General features: G+C 37.4%; 1 protein-coding gene across 7 annotated transcripts in view; it reads left to right on the top strand.

Annotated features, from left to right (window-relative positions):
- The window catches only part of TRPC4 (transient receptor potential cation channel subfamily C member 4), a 200,458-nt gene that overhangs the window by 174,416 nt on the left and 3,753 nt on the right, over positions 1–22,289 (top strand). For all 7 annotated transcript variants that reach the window (XM_037527219.2, XM_054701802.1, XM_054701803.1 and 4 more), the window contains 4 exons: positions 1,685–1,880; positions 5,347–5,541; positions 21,868–21,909; positions 22,031–22,120. In XM_037527219.2, the coding sequence (XP_037383116.1) occupies positions 1,685–1,880; positions 5,347–5,541; positions 21,868–21,909; positions 22,031–22,120 (523 nt within the window). The remainder of the gene's footprint in view (positions 1–1,684; positions 1,881–5,346; positions 5,542–21,867; positions 21,910–22,030; positions 22,121–22,289) is intronic.

Raw genomic sequence — 22,289 nt, 5'->3', positions numbered from 1 at the left:
AAACCTTTGGTTTCTCATAATCCTAGTGATTCTGGCTCTATATCCTAATTCCTATCATTTCAACCCCTTTAACAACTATTTCTAAATGACTCTTGATATTTCTTTTTTTTTTTTAATTTTATTTATACAAGAACTGGGGCACAGGCCAGATGCACGGGAGGGTGAGAGGATTCACCAGAGACAGAGTGGGGAACAGAACAGGCAGACTGACAAAATACACTGCTGAGAGGAGCAGCGGGCAAGACAGGAGAGGTCTGTTCTCTATGTGGGTTGCTCTGAGGCTGGTAGGGTTGGAACTCATGCTGCAGAGGCTGCAGACAGCTTCACAGTGCTGCGCTCAACATCCTGCGCCACCAGGGAGCCCCAGCCTCTTGATATTTCTAAGATAAAATTTCTTATATAAAAAATCTGATCATGTAGGCTCATCTTTTCATATCAGGCCATACTATGAATTGGTCTCCTTGGGTTCCTTGACCATGACTGACTAATCCATCCAGGCTCTAGGTGAGGCTCCCAGATCACCTCTGATAAAAAGTGTAAATGGAACAATGTTCTAGGCTTGGGAGCTGCCAAGAAAACATGACTGTCTCAGTCTTACAAAATGATTCCAAACTAGCACCTGTCTCTTTCTCTCTAGATGCTGAAATCCTACGTGCTTAGTCACCATGCCAAGTGTGAGATAGTTTTTCATTTTACAATATAATTTAACTACAATCTTAGTCCAACCATTTATCAGAGAGTTGAAGAGTTCTTTTGTTTCTTTACAAACTTAAAGTAAGGTTTCAAATTGGTCCTACCTAAACAAACACTACCTCATTTAGATTTAAACAATTCATTTAAGTTTCAAGACACTCTTTACTGTATCTCATTTCTTAGAATATGTTAAAGAAACTTTACCTTTGATAAAATCGCCAGAGTTCGTTCTTTGAGAAGAGTGAAGGTCCCCTGAAATACAAAAAAAATCAAATATTATATTTTAAGCATTCAGAGATCCTTTGTAATCTTCAAGAATTATCTGTGGTTTTAACTCTAATTGTGGAAATCCATGATAACAGTATTTTTAATCCTCCTATAACCAAAGCAAATCTGGATAAAAGAACTGATGTTTTTCAAAGTCTCAACTTAAGGATGCTAAGCTGACCCTAAATTACTGAAGGGCCAGCAAACATTCTATGAGGAGAAACCACAGTAAATATTTTAGGCTTGTGAGTCACATATACACTAACCTCTGCCATTTAACACAAAGTGAAAAACAATGCATGAATGAATTTGCATTTCAACAAAACCTTATTTCTGGACACTGAAATGTGGATTTATATGATTTCCACATGTCCCAAAATATCACTCTTCTTTTGATTTTCTTCCAATCATTTGAAAAAGCAAAAATCATCTTTAAGTCAGGGGCCATATTAAAAGGGGCTATGGATTAGGTCCGTCACCACTGCTCTAGGAAACTAAATGCAGAGTTCAAAATCATGGAAAAATTAAGTGCACTATTTGTGCTAGTATGATGAAACAGTTTTCTTATTAGGCCTAATTTTAGAATAACCTAAAATGTTACTTTACTATTGATATTGATAAATTTAATCAAACATGAATAATAATCATTAAGTTCTGTTATTATAACTTACTGCATAATGATGCTATTAATATAGCTATTAGTGTCCTTTTATCTTTATTCTAGGTTATTTGAGACTCTTCAGTCCCTGTTTTGGTCAATATTTGGGCTCATCAATTTATACGTGACCAACGTTAAAGCACAGCATGAATTCACTGAGTTTGTTGGTGCCACCATGTTCGGGACATACAATGTCATCTCTCTGGTTGTCCTACTCAACATGTTAATAGCTATGATGAATAATTCTTACCAACTGATTGCTGTAAGTTGAATGACTTTATTTTAATTCAATATTCACCCCTCAAAGATCTTGTTCCTAGCTATTCTTCATCTGAGTATCATTGGAAATGAGTCAGTCTAATTGGATACTGATGAGGCAGACCAGAAGTATAACATAAATTGTTAATTTCAAGTTTCTAAGCAGTATTCTACCATATTTGGCTGTTTATTAATTTAGTTTGTCATATTACTCATGATTATAAAATAAATTAAATCCGTCTTGCTAGGCAGTCATGCAGTAGTACGTGAGGCATCATTCATCAAAAGGCAACTCATTTCCATGCAACCCTTTGGGCTGTGTATTATGGTCTCTATCCATTTAACCTATAGTCTGGATAAAAGCAAAACCATGCCCACTTGGCCAGATACAAAAGATAGCCCAGAGAGGAGACTGAGGGGGAAAACCACAGGAGTTTCAGATTCTTAAAGCCCAGAAAAAGCGATGCATTCATCACCCTGAATTCTGTAACAGAATATATAATGCCATATGTATTTATTTGAAACTCTGGAATCCAAACACCTTAGCTTCACTTATTCATTCTTTCAAAACATTCTTACTGAGTATTTATTCTGCTTACAGGTACAGTTCTAGGAACTAGAAACACAGTAATGGACAAGATAGACAAAGCCCTTTATCCTCTTGAACTTATACATATAAGACATATGTCTAAGGTCAGCAGTAACAGTGACAAAAGAAACCTATGCTTGAATAAATTTTTAAGCTTCTTGTTTTTATACATTAGACAAGTAGCATTTTATAAATATAATTGTAGTCTGCCCATTTTCACTATAAATAACTGCAATTGCATTGCATCTCTGAATCTATAGTTAAACCCCTGGAGTGTTGTTATTTTGAGAAGCAGCCTCCTGAATTTACTTAAATTGTCTTTATGAAGACACCTGTCACAGATGAAAAAAGTGCATAAGAATGGATGATCTTTTTACTGATTCATAGACTAAAGCAGTGCTACTGGATATACCTAGAAATGTGCACTTAGATTTAAATTTAGATTTAGAAATGTGAATTTAAATGTAAATGCTAGAACTTAGCATTTACATTTGAATATTTTACTTAAGCATCATCTTACATATCTGAATTGTGTTATATAGTTCCTATATATTTACTCCAGAGTTTTGTATTCTTCTAGTCAACACAGTTCTAAAATGTGGACTCTATTTTCTAGACTGCTTTTCCAGAAAAAAATTAGAATGCTTCTAACTCTGTATACAACTTGATTCCCATAAAGCATTAAAGGTACTGGTTTTATCAACAGGAGAACATTATTCAATAGTACATTTCATTTTGCTTCTATGTGAGATATGTTTACTTAGGTTACTTCTTACAGAGATAAGAATGATCTTCAACTTTCTACTTTTGTTTAGCCCAAACTCTTACGCGACTTGAGAGGTGAGCAGCCCTGAGAACCTGAAACACCCTGTGCATGATGCCTTCTGAAAACACGAACAAGCCTGTGTTTGATTTTCACCTCTGTCTTCACCCTGGGGGCTTTCTCTTTTTGTATTATTGCCCTAACTCAGAGCTTTAGGGTGAAGTATGGATAAAAAGAGGAAAATGTAATAGTTGAAAGGCAAAAGCTATCGTGCAGTTCACACTAAAGTCTGTTTCTCCCCCACTCATTTGTTCATTGATCAAATATTTGTTGTGCACCTATTATATGCCAGACATACACTTGCTTTAAGAGATATAGAAATATAATATAGCCCCTGCCCTGGAGAAAAATTTGATGTAGTAGGGACAAAAAATCAATAATTTCAATATTGAGACAAAGAATTTAAGAATGTGGTAAGAATACATAAAGAAGGGAGGATGATGTTTTGGGTGGGTGGTGTTATAGGGGGCAGCTGAGGTGGGTGGGAGTCAGGTCAGCCTTCCCAGGAGAGGAAATACATAAGCTAAGATTTAAATATTGACTAAGAATTAGATGTTGGGCAGCAGAAGGTGATTTGGTTATCACCAGCTTAAAACTTTCCCCTTCAGATTTTCAAACCACTAAAGATTTTGTTAATGACCCTCTTGGAATCCTGAACCATGAACAAAAGGAGTCTGCCATGTAATAGCAATGAAAGTACTTGAGGAGGTCAGGATGAGTTTTAATTTGGGGCTCCCTAGGAATGGAAGAATCAGTAGGAGCAGAAGCTACTCACAGGCCTACATCTATGTGACCACTTTTTTATTACCTTGAGCCAATTCTTGAGTTTCATTCTCTATGACTTCTGAAAAATATATTTGCTTTTTTCATTAATGCAGATTCTATAAGCTTACTTAGAAAGAAAGAGCAGGAAGTGGGGAGAAATACAGAAAGAGTGGCAGAGAGAAAATGAGAGTGAAATTAATTTGTATGCTTCTATCTTCCCATCAATCCATTCAATTAAATATTTGCTAAGCAACAATAAGGTCATGCATTTTATAGATGGTGAGTCCTGTTGGAAGCACAATCTGTTCAGTGTCTAGAATAAAACTCATAGTGTTCAAAGTAGAAATGTATATATATAATACATGCATTTATTAGCACACAGCAATTTAGAAATATTAGAATAGAACATATTGTTAGATTATTCTCCTACTCTAAAATCTTTCTTTTTAATAACATTAATGGGCTAAAATGAACTGTTTAAAATTTTTAAAATGCATGTATGCTGAGTTTCTACCACCTCCTACTTCCCAGATTTTCGGCATAAATCGGATTGTAGCTAATTTAAAAGGAAACTGGCTGTCCTATATCTAATTGCCACAAATGTTCCTATGTTTTACCAGGAGGTTAATTAAGTGGAATGATTAATATGTGATGAAAGGGATAGTCTCAGACTTGTGGGCACCATTAGCCACACACCTACCTGGTGCCATTTGACCAAAGTTATATCAAGGTTCAATGTCATGCCAGAGGCCCTATTTTACATGTGTTAGGGGAAATTCTGAGTGTATACCTGTTGCCTGAAGGTGGACAAGAATTATTCATGTGGAAACATATCCAGTAAGACTTTTCCTGAAAACACCAGAAGGGCAAAATAAGAGCATCTGTGAGTGACACTCACCTAGGCAGGGATTTAGGTCTCAGGTAAGACATAATGCCCTGTTTGTGGCCAGAAAGTGATGAAGCTGAGCGAGAGTATGCCTACTGTGCAGGAAATGAAGATTTGTCTCCAAGTCATAACTAATCACCGCGGTCTCTTTAGTATGGGATTATTTTAGATGTCCTTTTCACTGAAGAGGGAAGGATGAAAAGTGACAAGAGAGCTGTGACTCCTACCAGGGTAAGCCATCATCTGGAATGTTTAGATGACTATCTTCCAGAGTTAGTGGTGCTTTTATAAGCAATTTAATTAATGTTCCATGAGCCACTCAAAGTCAGGTTACAGGCTTTCTGTGAGGTTCATCTCACTTTACTAATTAAGAAATCTGTCAGCAGTTGTCATATTTTCCTGTTCAGGATCATGCAGATATAGAATGGAAATTTGCTCGAACAAAGCTCTGGATGAGTTATTTTGAAGAAGGAGGTACCCTGCCCACTCCCTTCAATGTCATCCCAAGCCCCAAGTCTCTCTGGTATCTGATCAAATGGATATGGACACACCTGTGCAAGAAAAAGATGAGAAGAAAACCAGAAAGTTTTGGAACAATAGGGGTAAGAATACAGCATGTTAGTATTACTCTTTTTTTTTTTAAATTTGATTTTAAATTCATTTGCATTCCCTGTGGAATATTTTTGATATTTTTGTTCTTTCTGATTTTATTTCCTAAACATGTATTACATATCTACCATGTCGAAGAAACTGAGTAACAACAACTTTTTCACAAACGCATTCCCCACATTGATGCCTACTGCTATTTTAATTGGACCCACTCTTGTTCAAATAGGACTTGCATAGAACCACCAATCAGGATTAAGAGAACTAGCACATTCTCTCTTGGTACCTTGATTTCTAGAAATTTTCAGATTGTATCAGCAGGTTATTTATGGCACTGCTTACTCATCTATTTCTCTGATATATTCTTAGTGTCATTGTAGACCCCTGTAAATATCTTGATAAAAAAATTGCTCAATTCAATGAATGAATATTATAATTGGGAAATGGTGTGCCATATTCCAGCACAGTGATTTTAGAATGTTTAATTGTTCAACACTTTGCTTCTACTTCCAATCATATTAAATGTCAAGAAGCTGTGTTTTTAAGAAATATTGTGACGGCTCAGGCCACCTTTGTGTTACACTGCAGGATTATACATTCTTTGGAAATTTCTTTCATATTGGAAAGCAAGAGTTCAAGCAGCATTAGTTGAAAATATAAGGAATTAGAGCTTTGTTCCTGCCAAACCACTGACATTGAACAAGTCATTCTTCATTTCTCTCTCACATCATTTCTATTTGCTATTGTTGTTGTTGCTGTTGTTGAGGTAACACTGGCTTAAAACACTGTATGTGGTTTCAAGGTATAGGTTCTCCCATCAATTCCACTCCTAGGAATAGACCCAAAGGACACAAAAACAATAATTCAAAGGGAAACTTGCTCTCCTATGTTTATTGTAGCACTGTGGGCAATGGCTACAATGTGGAAAAATCTAAAAGCCCAAAACACAGATGACTAGATCAAGAAAGTGGTGGTGTATATATAAGCAAATACTACTTAGCAATCAAAAAAGATAAACTCATATCTTTCCCAACAACATGAATGGAGCTGGAAGAGATTATGCTCAGTGAAATAAGCCAGAAGGGAAAGGAAAAATAGTGGATGATATCACTTATAGCAGGAATATAGGGAGTCCAAATATAGGGTCAAAAAAAAATACAAAACTTATAGACAACTGTTGATCTGAAGCTTAAAGCAGGGGTTGGAGAGAAAAAGGGATCAAAATAGGGGTGGGAAGAGCACCAGAGACCATGAGTGATGGTTTGGTAGTGGGATATTTATATATTTATAGGGACGACGCCTGAGGAAAGAAATCAAATACTCTACAAAAATGAGCAATGTAAAAAAAAAATTAAAAATAAAAGGAAAAAAAATAAAGATATAGGTTCTCATCCCTTCTCATGTCACCACATCACACCTACCACAAAGCACCATATTCCACTGAGCCCATCCAAACTTTGATCTCCACCTTCCCTCTCCCCCTTTAGTGTCCCCACTTTTACACTCATATTTCTAGGGTTTGTTTTTGGTTTGTTTTTGTCTGACCCTTTGTGTTGCTTTTCTGTATTCCACATGAGTGAAACCATCTTGTATATTTGGCTTTCTCCTTCTGGCTTATATACTCAACTTAATCCCCTCCAGTATCAACCATACTGTCATGAAAGGCTAATCTTTTTTTATAGCTTGCTATATTTCATTGGGCTGAAATATCACATATTCTTTTTTTTTTTTTTTTTCACCCATGCCTCAACATGACAGGGGCACGTGGACTGGCCAGGACTCCATCCTTACCAGTCTCCTGGCTTTGGTTGTTGCCTAGACTGGAGATGGCTCCATGTTTACTTTCCCTGTTTTATTTGTCAGCTTCCAGTTATAAACTGAATATCACATATTCTTAATCCATGTGTCAATCATTGGGCAATAGGGTTGTTTACATAATTTGGTTATTGTAAATAGTGCTTCAGTGAACATTGGAGTGCACGTATTACTTTGAATTAGTGGTTCTGCATTGTTCGGGAGATATCTAGAAGTGAAATTGTTGGATCATATGGTACATCTATTTTTAAAGTTTTGAGAAACCCTCACACTGTTTTCCATAGGGACTGAAACCTGTCTACATTCCCATCAACAATATAGGAGGTTTTCTTCTTTTCCTCCATCCTCAGTCAACACTTGTTTCTGGACTTTTTTATATGTATTGTCACAGGTGTGAGATGGTGTTTCATTGTGGTTTTGACTTGCAATTCCCTGAGAAGTGATTTTTTCCATATACCTGTTGACCATCTATATGTCTTCTATGGCAAAGTGCTTGTTTAGCTCTTCTGCCCACTTTTTGATTTTGTCGTTGTTGAGCTGTATGAGTTTATTGTAAATTTTGGATATTGGACCCTTGTCAGACATATGGTGTTCAGATATTTTCTCCCATTCAGTAGGGTATCTTTTTGAATCAATAATAGTTTCTTTCACTGTGCAGAAGCTTTTTAGTGTGATGTAGTCACATTTGTTTATTTTTGCTCGTTTCCTTTGCAGTTGGGGTAGAATCCCCAAAGACAACCCTGAAGTCAATGTTGTAGATTATCTATGATTTCATTTTTGTATTTGATGGTTTTGGATTTTTTTTTTAAAGATTTATTTATTTATTTACACAAGCACTGGGTACAGTCAGAAGTGCGGGAGGGTAAGAGAATTCACCAGAGCCAGAGCGGGGAGCAGAGCAGGCAGAAGGACTGAAGTACACTGCTGAGGAGAGCAGCGGGCGGCAGGAGAGGTCTGCGCACCATGTGGGACCCTCACCCGGTGGCCGGGGATCGAACCGGCGCTGCAGAGGTTGCGGGCAGCCTCGCAACCCAGTGCTCAACCACTGCGCCACCAGGGAGGCCCTGGTTTTGGATTTTTTTTAAAGATTTATTTATTTATGCATACAAGAACTGGAGTATAGGCCAGAGGTGCAGGGGGTAAGAGGATTCACCAGAGAGGGAGTGGGGAACAGAACAGGCAGGCAGACTGAAATACACTGTGTGAGGGGAGCAGCAGGCAAGGAAGAAGAGATCTGCTGTGCCACGTAGGTTGCTCCCTGGCTGGCCTGGGATCGAACTCATGCTGCAGAGGCTGTGGATAACTTCATAGTGCTGTGCTTAACCCCTTGCACCACCAGGGAGGCCCTGGTTTTAGATCTCAAAGTTCTCATAACAATGTTTTCAGAATTAAGACCCTAACATTCACTAGTCACTTTGACCTTATAAGATAATTGCTTTGGTGGTATTCTAAAATGCTTTTATATTTGACTCAGGAAGTAATATTTGTATTTAATACAATTTTAACTTTTAAAATTAATTTAATATAGTTTGTGACTGCTACTTATACCCTCAGTGATCCTTCCCATTCATTAAGTTCATCACCCACCAGATATTTTTTTCAGCTGCAAATTGGACGTTTTTCTCTACTGAAAGTGGCACTGATTTTCCTGTCACATTAGTATCAATTCTAACTAAAGAAAAGTTGAGTGGCAAAAGAATACAGCAAATAGGGAGGTGGTTAGGAAAGGCAGTTAAATTCCTTTGTAAAGGTGATTAACTCTGGGCCTCCCAGGTGGTGCAGCGAGTGGAGCAGCGGGTAGAGCACAGCGCTGTGAAGCTGTCCGCAGCCTCTGCAGTGCGGGTTCGATTCCCAGCCAGCCAGGGAGAAACCCACATGGCGCGGCAGACCTCTCCTGCCTCTCCTGCTGCTCCCCTCAGCAGTGTTTTCGGTCCTTCTGCCTGTTCTGCTTCCCGCTCTGTCTCTGGTGAATTCTCTCACCCTCCCGCACCTCTGACTGTGCCCCAGTTCTTGCATAAATAAATAAATCTTTAAAAAGTTATTAACTCCATGAACTTCAGAGGTTAAAGTTTGGGCACATAGCTGATGTTATAAACCAGTCAGGTCCTCCCCCGATGGCACAGGCGGTTGAGCGCAGCGCTGTGAAGCTGTCTGCAGCCTCTGCAGCGCTGGTTCCATCCCGGCCAGCTGGCGAGGGTCCCACATGGCATGGCAGAACTCTTCTGTCATGCCCACTGCTCCCCTCAGCAGTGTATTTCATCAGTCTGCCTGTTCTGTTCCCCACTCTGTCTTTTGTGAATCCTCTCACCCTCCCACGCATCTGGTCTGTACCCTGGTTCTTGTATAAAATAAATAAACAGATCTTTAAAAAAAATAAACCAGTCAGATTATGATGAAACCTAATCCTGCAGTCCTCACACTAATTGATAGACTTTATCAATGACTTTAAAAAGACTGACACTGTTTTACTACAAATGTTTGAATTCACTGTTAAAAAATAAGTTCAATTATTTAAGTTTTCTAAATTCCTGCTATGAGTGAGACCATCTGGTATTTTTCTTTTTCTTTCTGACTTATTTCACTCAGCATGATCCTTTCTAGCTCCATTCATGTTGCTGCAAATTGCATGTGTTTATCTTTTTGATTGCTGAGTAATATTCCATTGTGTATATGTACCACATCTTCTTGATCCAGTCATCTAGTTTTGGGCATTTGGGTTGTTTCCATAGCTTAGCTATTGTAAATAGTGCTGAAACCAGAGACACACTACGGGGGGGTGGGGTGCAGAGAGAGGAAGGACTAGAGTCAAAATAAGGGGGGGGTGCAATTGTATGGAGAATATAACCACAATGAAAATGCATACATTGTGCAAAGATGAAAAATGATGTAAGAATTATATAAAATAAAATATTAAAAAAATAAGTTCAATTAAAAAATGGTTGTAGAATGAATGTACTGATTCAGGCTTCATAGACACTATTGTATGTGCTCCACAGGCCAGTAATTAAACTGGGAATTGAGGGGTGTAAGAGATAAAGGCATGATTTCCATCCTGAGAACATCATTTCTAGTGTGGGAGACACAGAAATGAGAACATACAACTTTAATACATGTTTTATTATATATTTAAAAATACAATGTAGTCATGTTCAAGATGTTATTGTAACAGGGTGGTCCCCAGGAAAGGGGGAGGTTCCCTGCCCCACCCAAGGAAGGGTGGAGCTGAGCAGGAAGAGGGGAAGCTGAAGAAGAGACTGAGGAAGGAAGCAGGATGGAGCCAGGAGACCTGGAGGAGGCGCATGGAGCCTAGAGACATGTGAAGAAACTGTGCTTGTCTTTTGGTCGTGGACTGGGTGACACAGATGTGGGTGAGACCCGTGGGGAGGTGACAATGGCAACTTTTATCTGGATGTTGATTTTGCTCTTTTCCTTCCGGGCTTGTCCGGTTGTTTGTGACCCTTTTCTGTGGGTCCCCACTGGAAGATGCTTTAGACTTGTGGCAGGCTTTGGGGCCTTGTTCTGGGCCGATCCCATATGGATGGAGTTTTACCCACGAGGGGATGGGTAACTTTGGGTGCTTCATTTAGAAACTAGACTCTTTGCCTTACCTGTATTGTTTCCTAGTTTTATTAAAGTTCCTTCCCATTAAAGTCTCCTATGTTTTGTGTTGATGCGGCGGATGGCAGAACCCATTTAGAATAGGCAGGTTTGCGGGGTTTGGGCTGCCCCTCTCCCTGTCCTATAACAGATTTGGCGCCCAACGTGATTTAGGACAGAGCCATCCGTCACCTCCCCACGGGTCTCACCCACATCTGTGTCACCCAGTCCACGACCAAAAGACAAGCGCAGTTTCTTCACATGTCTCTAGGCTCCATGCGCCTCCTCCAGGTCTCCTGGCTCCATCCTGCTTCCTTCCTCAGTCTCTTCTTCAGCTTCCCCTCTTCCTGCTCAGCTCCACCCTTCCTTGGGTGGGGCAGGGAACCTCCCCCTTTCCTGGGGACCACCCTGTTACATTATGAGAACAGAACAAGAAATGTTGCTTTCCTTGAGATGAATAGGAAAAGGTTTCAAAGAGGCCAAACTGTGACTTACTCCCTTCCAAATCAAGATATCTTTGTCATTTTTCCCATTTTTTCTTAAATTCCTAAGAAAATTATCTAACCACTACATGAAAAGACATTACTGATTAATATTATCTTATTTTTTAGTGTCTTATTATGCTACCCCTTATAAGAGTATTTTGATCTATAAAGAGCTTCTGAGCCAAAAATAAAGGCCATATGACAAAAGGAATTCATTTTTAATATTTTAATTTTAGGCAGTAGCAAAATAATTTTGGGTTTTAAGTTACCTTGAAACTTGTAAAATGGCCCTGCTCTAATATTTTAAGATATTATCTGTAATGCTACCAAAAGAATTTGACTTCCAGCTCCCCACCTGCCCTCAGAATCCTCCTACAATGTTGACACATTGTTAGGAATCTGTTACCATTATTTCTTAGTTGCAAAGAGGAGTTTAACATTCAGTTGGACTTTCTTGTTAAAGTAGTAATTTACACCTTTCATAGGGAAAAGGTAAATGTGTAAATCATTCCTTTTCTATATATTTATGGTCTCCAAAAATTTCTTCTTCTGTCTCTATCTCTGTTTTAGTATTTCATTCTAGCTAAGGAACAGAAGGGTAATTCACAATTAACTGTGACCTTGATTCTTCCATATCCAGGTAAATTTTACTGTTTTGATAGTGGGCATTTTGATGCCTTTGGCAATTATAATGAACCAAATAAGTATCGTGAGTCATGTCTCTCTTCTCCATCTTCTTCCTACTCTCATTGCTGCCTTTCACTGCCAAGCTTTGGTCATGTACCCAGTCTTATCAAACTCAAGGCAATAAATCTATTCATTATCTAGATTGCATTTCAGAGCAAGGAGGACATATTTTGACTTCATACACTTATTTTAAGTGGAAATAAGTAATATGTATTATTTGTTAAGAGAAGTATAAGATAAATGAAAAGTAAGAAGGTTTTTAATGTTAATAGAGGAATTAGATGAAAAAAACCAATGTCAAAAAATAATTGATATTGCTGTGAATTCATTGCAACTTGATTAATCCTCCTGATATTTCACTGTGTAGATCTATGAAGAAAAGGATATCTATACATACCCATTAATTAAAATGTGACATAGTTGTGCAAAGACAGTCACTTTGTAAAACCAAGGTTTAGAGTACTGCATTATGCTTCAAAGGGACCTTCAAAATCATTTAGATAAATTTGTTCCTTTAAAAGAAAACTTGTTTACCTTGCCCAATGTTTCAGGGTACCTGGGTGATAGAACTAGGGGGAAAAAAATCTTGGTCTTTTGTTTCCCAATCTCATGTGCTTTCCATTGCCAGTCCTTATTTCCCTGAAAAGTCTGACAAATACGCAATGATACCTTCCATGTTGAGTATTCACCTTTTGAATTTTCTCAACAGCATTTGCAGATCCTATCAGTGTTTTCAGCTGCCTCTTAGATTTCTTCCCAAAGCCCTCGTTTAACAGGTTTGCGTAACTTCTGCTTTCATCTCAATGTTCTTATATTTATGCCACATTTTTGAAGTAGGAAATGGAAACTAAACTGGAGGTAGAGTTTATACGGAGTTGGAGGCATTTTCTCTAACTTTCCTCATTGTGACTCACTCACTCTTATCAGCTAGCAGCTGCCTGAAAGTTATAGGTGTTCATTCATTCTGCCATGGTCAGGGAAAGCCCAAAACCAGGGCTCTTCAAGGTTACCATATTGGCCATTCTCTAGGAGTCCATTATTGGTGATCTTATCTTGCTACTTATGGATTCCAGGTAATATTGAAAACTCATTAACTCATTTTTGCTTTTCACTTTGCACTTCTTTTTATGGATGATTGAGAGACCAAGTAAATTTAACTTTCATTTGGATTGCTCTATAGGGAAGCATAAATGAAATAACTTTATCATAGGGAGTAAGCCCATTAATTAGAAATTGCTTGTCTCTGGGAAAACTCAGAAATTTCATCGATGGGATTGGCTATTGAAAGTATGAAAATAAGAAATGTGCTATGGCTTTTGGTTTTTGATATTACTCTTGTCAAATTTTTTGCTTAATCATATTCACCTGCAAATATATTTCTCAGTATTGAAACACTGGTTGTCAAGACCTGGTGTAACTCGAATCATCAATAGCTTCCACTTTTAATATGTATTTTTGTTTGTAACTAATTAAAGATGGATTAGCAGAAGAAAAACAAATATTAGTTTAATAACACCTGTACCTCCTATACACAAGGGAGACTCCCAGGAAAACTGAGTGTCTCCTAAAATTGCCCAAGCTACCACCTTAAAAACATCTTCACCTGTAGATAAAAGAAAATTTGGATGAGCGAGGAAGGAACCAGTTGTAGGAAGTTATCAGGCAAAGCACAATAAATAAAGGCATGGTTGTTTTGTCCATTTGTCCATGACCACTGACTGATAAGAGTTTCTAGCAATTTTGTCATCTTCCATTTCCTGTTATAGAGAGGGAGAGGCCCTTACAAATGGCATGCCCTTCATAAATGTAAGTATCTGTTACTAAAGGGTAGCTTCTACTTGGTTTTCAGAGCTTTTCTTATGTCTGCTATTTCTTAAAAATAAGCAGCTTAAAATAATCTTTATGCCAAAGAGGCATATTCTGAGGAAGTATATTCTGACCCTCTTCAAGAATGAGATCCTTGAAGGATAGACCTCCCAAAAATGTCCACAGCAAACTTTTTTCCAATACACATCACTTTGACATGTGAAGCTAAGGTCCATCAAGTCCCTATGGACTTTGAAAATAAATTGTCACCATTATCTAGAAGAATGAAGATTGAAAGGGATTATCCAGGTGTAGGATTAACTGTAGAAATAAATGTCTTCTCTATCCAAGAAACCCATTTTTATTTGCAGAGTAAACATAAAGTCACACCCTCCTATCTTATTCCTTAACTCAGAATATAAACTTCAATCTGTTATTTACTCCAGAATTTTCAGCCATGTATATTCTCCATATGTATGTAAATAACTTGGTGTATTTCTTCTATTAATCTGTCTGATGTTAATTTGTGTTCTTCACTAGCCTGAGAAGAACTTCAGAAAGGTGGGGGAATTTGAATACTTGATACTTGAATACTTGATCTGACAGGGCAACATTCAAGCATTTTATATCACTTATTTTCTATGCTTAGAAAGTGTATTTATAGAGAACAACATATAAACCCATCTGTAAATGAGCCAAACTGTAATTTTTAAAAAAGGGATCTCATTCTGAAATAGTCCCTTGCCTTTTTGCTTTTCTTTTTTTAAAGAGAAGAACACAGCAAGCTGCATCCCTTAAGGGATTCACTGAGCAAGGCAAAGAGTAAAAGGCATAATTCATGGGCTTAAAATCAGTGATAGACCCAAGCCAGAGTGGAAACGAGAAAAAACAGCACTGACAATTGACTGCAGGGAGCCAGCCAACACAGTAAGCCTGATGTTCCACTCAGTGGACCCAGGCAGAATTTGAGATTAAGAGAAAATGTCACAGCTGATTCCCTAGACTCCTTTCATAGCTGCAAAACTTTCTCTGCTCTGAAGAAACTTGACACTTCTATCGAAATGCCAAGCTACCTCACATCAACAGAGCTTTCTCCCTAACTGGTCTTTTCCTCTATCATTAGTTCTGTGGTCCAAATATTGCCATTGTCTTGTCCTACCAAATCAGAAGGAATCAGCAACCTGAGAGTTACTGTGGAGTGGCACCCCACTGTGCCCTGCACATCTCCTGAAAAGACCCCTGCCAGGGAACATTTCACACTTATTGCTAGAATTATGATATAATTTACAAAGAAAACCACCAACTTGAAATGCATATCATCCAAACTATTCCTACATGCCAAGTTAAGGAAGGATGGTCCTTGACTGGTCATGTGACCCACTGTTTTTCTATCTTTTTGTTTTGTTGTTGCTAGTTTTTTTAATATGTGCCATTCTCATTGTGTTTTTGATTTACATTTCCCTGATTACAAGGGATGTTGAACATTTTTTTGTATGCCTGTTGGCCATTTGCATTTTCTCTTTGGAGAAGTTTCTTTTTAGCTCTTCTGCCCATTTTTTGACTGGATTATTTATTTTTGTTGAGTCATGTCAGCTCTTTGTAGATTTTTGTGATCAGTCCCTTATCATTAGTATTGTGCACAAAAATTTTCTCCCAATCATTGGGGTGTCTCTTTGTTTTGTTTAGACTCTCTTGCTGTTCAGAAGCTCTTTAATTTGATGTACTCCCAGCTGTTTATCATTTCCTTCACTATCTTTGCTTAGGTGATATGTATTTAAAGATGTTACTGAGGTGTATGTCCTGTAGACATAATGAATAATCTATTTTTTTTTAAAAGCTACAAAATGCAAATTCACAGATTTCTCAGTAACATTGTAAACATGAACTCATTCACAGAGAAATTCTTTGTTCTTAATCTAGATCTACCATCCTATAATTATACCTACTTAATTTTTAATAAAGATGGAGAACACCTGGCCATTACTGATAACTTTATCAAACAAAGCTTAACATATGAATGACTTGAAGAAATTAAATGCCCCTTGGCTATGTAGTTATTTTTTAATGAGATGCCCTTTATTATGTTGCTTCTATAAATAAATTGATCAGTTCTGCTAGTGATCATTTCTACTGGTAATTATAAGATAATGACTTATATCATATAATACAAACCCCTAAGAAGCTCAGATGATTTTTACACAACATAAAGTTTGCAAACCTTCTGAATGTTTTTGATGGCAGTTCTAATAAAATAATAATATAATCATAATATATAATGTTACTATTTGTCAAAATTTGTCATTATAACTTATTACAGAGAGTACATATATTATTTTTTTAAGATTTATTTATTTATGCATACAAGAACTGGGGTACAGGCCAGAGGTATGGGGGTGAGAGGATTCACCAGAGACAGAGTGGGGAACAGAACAGGCAGCTTGACTGATAAGAATATGACCATTTGAAGACACAGAGACACAGAAGCAGAGATTGGAATTATTCACTTGCAAGCTAAGGAACAGCAAATCTTGACAGCCACCACCAAAGCTAGGAAGAGGTGAGCAGTGATTCTAGGTGAGCAGTGAATCTTAGAGGAAACATGCCCCTCATTTTTTTTTAAAGATTTATTTATTTTTATACAAGAGCTGGGGTACAGGCCAGATGCACGGGAGGGTGAGAGGACTCACCAGAGACAGAGCAGGGAGCAGAACTGGCAGACAACAGAAATACACTAAAGAGGGGAGCAGCGGGCGCGAGAGGTGAGGTCTGTGGCACCATGTGGGATTCTCGCTGGCTGGTCAGCCAGGATCGAACCTGCTCTGCCGAGGCTGCGGACCGCCTCACAGCACGGCGCTCAACCCACTGCACCACTAGGGAGGCCCAGCCCCTCATTTTTTTAATGTGGATCTAGTATGGCAAGGGTACTGATTTTCAGATTAAGATGTGTTGGGGGACAGATGCTATAGCAGATGTTTTCAGCTGTCTTTTGTGTCTACTTGATAGAAAAAACAAGAAGTAAATAGTAAACTATAACCTGGAATTCTAGAATTGGGACTGTCATGAAACATTGTGATATTTTAGACTCAAATGTGTGGGCCTGGGTTTCCTTACTTATGAGGTCATGAGACTGAACCACCTCACTGCTTCCATTAATATTATGTCTGAACATAATGTCTATATGTCAATTGTTGTGTAGTGAAATTAAAAACAGTCTGATTTTTTTCCTTTGATCTTTGCTACCTCCTGGGAAGTTAGAAAATTAATTTCAATGTTAGCCTAAAAAAGCAAATTAGAAACGAAAGAGGGTCATTTTGTTCACATTTATCTAAAAGATAGAGAAACTATTTATCAATGGCTTTATTATCCATGGAAGTTTCTCTTTACTAATGCCAAGGAATATGGGATTTGTGATCTATCCACTATTGCATCTATACATAGCACCCTCAGATCTTTAGTTTTAGTCCTTACCTTCCCCCAAAGTTTTAAAATAGAGCATGGCATTTCATTTTTAATATGCTAGATTAGCATCTCCAAAATGAAAATCTTTATAATTTTTTAATAACACCAGCCTAGATATCTCAGCAGCCAGCCTAGAGATCTCTGTCATCGTGTGCACACCCCAGCTGTCAAGCCTCCTGACTTCAGTTCTCCTTCAACATTCTTTATCCCTGTGACTCTTACTCTCCCCCCTTTCCCATTCACACAGCTACCATTTTAGATGTACTCACTCTGCTTTCAGTCACACACTGGTAATAGCATCCCAATTGACAACTTCATCCCCTGATGCTCTCACATAGCACTACCCTCCCCAATGCTGCTTCCAGATGACTATTGCAAAAATTAATTTCATCACATCACTCAACCAACCAAAACTCCAGCTACCTACAGGCCCACTGAATTCACTGTGCCATCTAAGATTCTATCTAAAGGATCCATGTTAACTTTCCAAAATGACTGAATGCATGCATTACTGCTCAGAGGACATTACAACTGTCCTGATGTCACCATAAAGTCTTTCAACCTCTATCATCAGCTTATTTATTTACCATATTCCATTGTTCTAGAATACTGGGCATCTTTGTATCTCAAAGTCTTCTGACTCCCTCTTTGAAGTCTGCTGCTTATTACTCCCTTACCTCAATGATACCTTTTCCGTTTCTGCATTCAGATACCATTCTCCAGTACCCCCTTGTTTTCTTCTGTATTTTGTCTTCATCTATAGTCATATGTATTCTTGGAATTTCACATAGTAAACTGTAAGTCATTTAAGGGCAAAAGTATATTTTATTCACCTCTGATTTATCATATCCTACAGCTATAAAGATGTTGTCACTTAATAAATGTATCTTAAATTCATTTAATAATCTGAAGGGTGTAATGTAAAAATGCTCAGGAAAATTCAGAGAGATCATAGACAAAATCCAGTGTCCTGCAGAGAGGTTTATAAAACTTTTTGGGACCCCCCCCCCAGAAGATGACTATGAGCACTAAAACCTCTTAGACTGGCCAAAAACCTGAGAACTAACACATCAAATGCTGGCAAAGGTGTGAAGCAATAGGAACTCTCCTTCATTGGTGGTGGGAAAACAAAATTATACGGTCACTCTGGGAAACAGTTTGATGGTTTCTTACAAAACTAAACATACTTTTGCCATACAATTCAACAATCACATTCCTTGGTATTTACACGAAGGAAATGAAAACCTATGTCCACTCAAAATCCTGAAAACAATGTTTATAGAATATTTATTCATGATTACCCAAACTTGCAAGCAAACATGATGTCCTTCAATAGGTAAAAGGATAAAAAAAGAAAACAAAAAACTGGTACATTCACACAATGGAATATTACTCTGATCAAAAGAAATGAGAGATATGAAGGAAACTTATATGGACATTACTAAATGAAAGGAACCAATCTGAAAAGGCTACAGACTGTATGATTCCAACTATATGGAATTCTGGAAATGGCAAAATTAGGAAAGTGTAAAAAGATCAGTGATTTCAAGAGGTAAGGGGAGTGGGCAAGGGAAGTAGGGAGGGTTTAATAGGCAGAGAGCAAAGAATTTTTAGGGGAATAAAATACTTTGTATGATAGCATCATGATGGATACATACATAACTCCATGTTCTTACCATCACAACACACTACCTTCCAGAAAGTAGAAATAGAGGGGAATAATCATAATGGTCAATAAGACAGGAAACAATTCTGCGGTATGACCTACAGAAGAAGAGATTAAATAGACATGAAGCTGAGCTGTGTAATTAAGTAGTCATCATTTGGAGAACTGAACTGCATTCATTTTTGTTTCCAATATTCAGAGGACAGTTAACCTCATTCTTATTTTCCTAGGATTTTGCAACTCAGTTGACTGTTATAATCAAATAAGACTAAAACCAGTTTTGTAGTATTACTATGTAGATTTGGAAAAGAATTGGTTGGCAATAATTATTAACTATATTAACCTAAACCTGGGGTATGGATAGTGACTAACTCCTAAAAGTTATCATAGTAAATATTTTCTGTGTTTGCTCTTTCTGCCAGACTATGTTGCAAAAAAAAAAAAAAATCCCTGAAGAAATAAACATGAAATTACTTTTTTAAAGTGTGATCTTTGATCTTTTAAAATTTTTATCCAAGTTTTAAAACTTGTATATAAGTTTCTGTTGAAGGAAAGAAACTCTCTTTTTAAGACTAAAATATCAAAGAGAAATGGTATCATATTGTAAAATAATAAAAAGTACATTGATTAAATTCTATATTAAATTCAGTTTCTATTTAATTAATTATAGAAATGAATTTTCTGTACAATATTTATAGTGAAAATGTTAAAGAAGATGGCATATTGCTTACTTTAGTATTTGTGTAAGTAAATTTAAGAAGCTCTTGAAGGCTGTTTTCCTTCTAGATGTGCTTTATTTTTTAATTTTTTTAAAAGATTTATTTTTATTTATTTATTTATTTGTTTGTTTGTTTGCTTGTTTATACAAGCACTGGGTACAGTCAGAAGCGCGGGAGGGTAAGAGAATTCACCAGAGCCAGAGCGGGGAGCAGAGCCGGCAGAAGGACCTAAGTACACCGCTGAGGGGAGCAGCGGGTGGCAGGAGAGGTCTGCGCGCCATGTGGGACCCTCCTCTGGTGGCCGGGGAGCAGCCGGGGATCTAACCGGCGCAGCAGAGGCTGCGGGCAGCTTCGCAACCCAGAGCTCAACTGCTGTGCCACAGGGGAGGCCCTAGATGTGCTTTATTTTTTTAAAGATTTTTTTTATTTATGCATACAAGAACGGGTGTAGGCCAGAGGATTGGAGGGTGAGAGGATTCACCAGAGACAGAGTGGGAAGCAGAACAGGGGATCCACAGATATACACCTCTGAGGGGAGCAGCGGGCAAGACAGGAGAGGTCTGCTGGGCCATGTGGGTTAGCTCGCTGGTCAGGGATCCTGGCAATAGCTTGATAGCACTGAGAGTTTAACCCCTGTGCCACTAGGGAGGCCCCTCTAGAAATGCTTTATGTCCTGGATTGCAGCCTCCCTATGTCTCACCAAGAGTCACACACCTCCATCTGGTGGCATAGTCATAAATTTCTCATGATAAATATTTTGGGGGATGTTCTCATTTGTATTGTTTCAAATTTCCCTTTTAATTAGTTCCATAATTGAAAAAATTGTTTCTCAAGATCCATGTAAAAGTTATATTCAAAATAATTATTGACCTTTGGGAAGTCAAACATTGTCTCACTGTCCCTAACAATCACTAATAATCACATAAAAAATCCAAATCATAACAAGTGAAAATGCTATCTCCCCCTTTTTCCCTGAAGAGGAAAAAGCCTCTCTTGAATTACTTGACTTTTTCAATTATCATTTTAGGGTGATATCTCTTTTCAAAATTCCATTTTACCTGTCTATGTTAAGTATTTAGTAAGGAACTTCAAAAGCCTTATTTAAACCCAAGCTATGTTATTTCTTTTACTTTCTCAAAATTTACCCATTTCATCCCTTTTTACAGAAGTATTTTTGTTTGTTTTGACCTGGTTTTTTTCCTTAAAAATCAATATTCATTTCAACATGCAAACAAATGGATTTTAGCTTTTTTTTCTAGTATCTTTAGAATTGTTGCAAAATCTGCAAATACACTATGTTAGGGCTATTTATTATTTAACTCAATCTATAATGGACTTTTTCAGGCAAATGCATTTCCCCCCCCCCATTTTATACACCAAAATCATTTCACTGTGCTAACCTTAGGTCTGTTCCCAAGCCATTCTGATCTTTCAGAGGATAAATGGAGCTCATATTTACTTGAAAAATTAATGCATGAATGAATTCTATGTCTGAGCAGAATATTTTATTTCATTCTTTGTTAAATCCAACTATATAGTTAAAACAGACATTCCCTCAAGGTATTTCTGATTGAAATTAGCTTGGGGGAGTTTATTATCTAATAATATATCTGACTATTGGTTGCATATTGTAGCAAAATATTTTTTCTTGCTATGTTGATATTTATGAAGATCATATTGTTATACTGCTAGCTTTTTATTCTAGCAAATTTTTGTTTGCTATTTCTGTGATTCTTTTATTTGATATATCCCATATATTTATTTTACCATCAATTCAAGTGATTTGGGGTGTGTCTCAACTATGGCCAGTTAATTCTCCTTCATCTTATATTAGAAGAACATTATTTCCATCATTGTGAACTTAATCTATATATTAAATGCCAAACAGATTCTATATCTGTACTTCTTTCTTTTGGCTCACTCTGTCTTCTGACTCATGTGAAGAATCCTCTAGCTATTGTCCATGGTCTAGTAAAATTCCCACTTTGGGGAAATGAGGAAAAAATTCTTCATTAAAAGAACCATGAACAATTTTCCAAAATTGTAATATATCAATATAACCAAAGTAAATGTCCCTTTCCTTTCCAGAGGCGAGCTGCTGATAATTTGAGAAGACATCATCAATATCAAGTAAGTTATTATATAATGTCTTGAAATATGCTTTAAAATAGAGTCCCCTCTTCAGAACTGAGTCAGGAAGAAATCACATGAATGCACTGAATATCCATTCTGTTGTTTTAAAATGCCTCAGGAAGTTATGAGGAACCTGGTGAAGCGATATGTTGCTGCAATGATCAGAGATGCCAAAACTGAAGAAGGGCTGACAGAAGAGAACTTTAAGGTAACAATTTTCATTTTTGTCACTCAGAGGCAGTCTGAGTGACTCAGCACATTTAAAGCTGGAAACTCAGCAGTGTGTTTCAAGCTTATGTGTCTTATGATTTATAAATTAAAGGACCACTGAGTTATCCCTACTCAAAAAAGCAGTGAAATTTCTTCTCAAAATGCAC

Source organism: Talpa occidentalis, unplaced genomic scaffold (genome assembly GCF_014898055.3).
Source record: "Talpa occidentalis isolate TD23 unplaced genomic scaffold, MPIMG_talOcc4v2.1 talOcc4.5, whole genome shotgun sequence".
NCBI lineage: Eukaryota > Metazoa > Chordata > Mammalia > Eulipotyphla > Talpidae > Talpa > Talpa occidentalis.
Note: the sequence above shows the minus strand (reverse complement) of the source record. Positions and strands in the feature narration are given on the sequence as shown.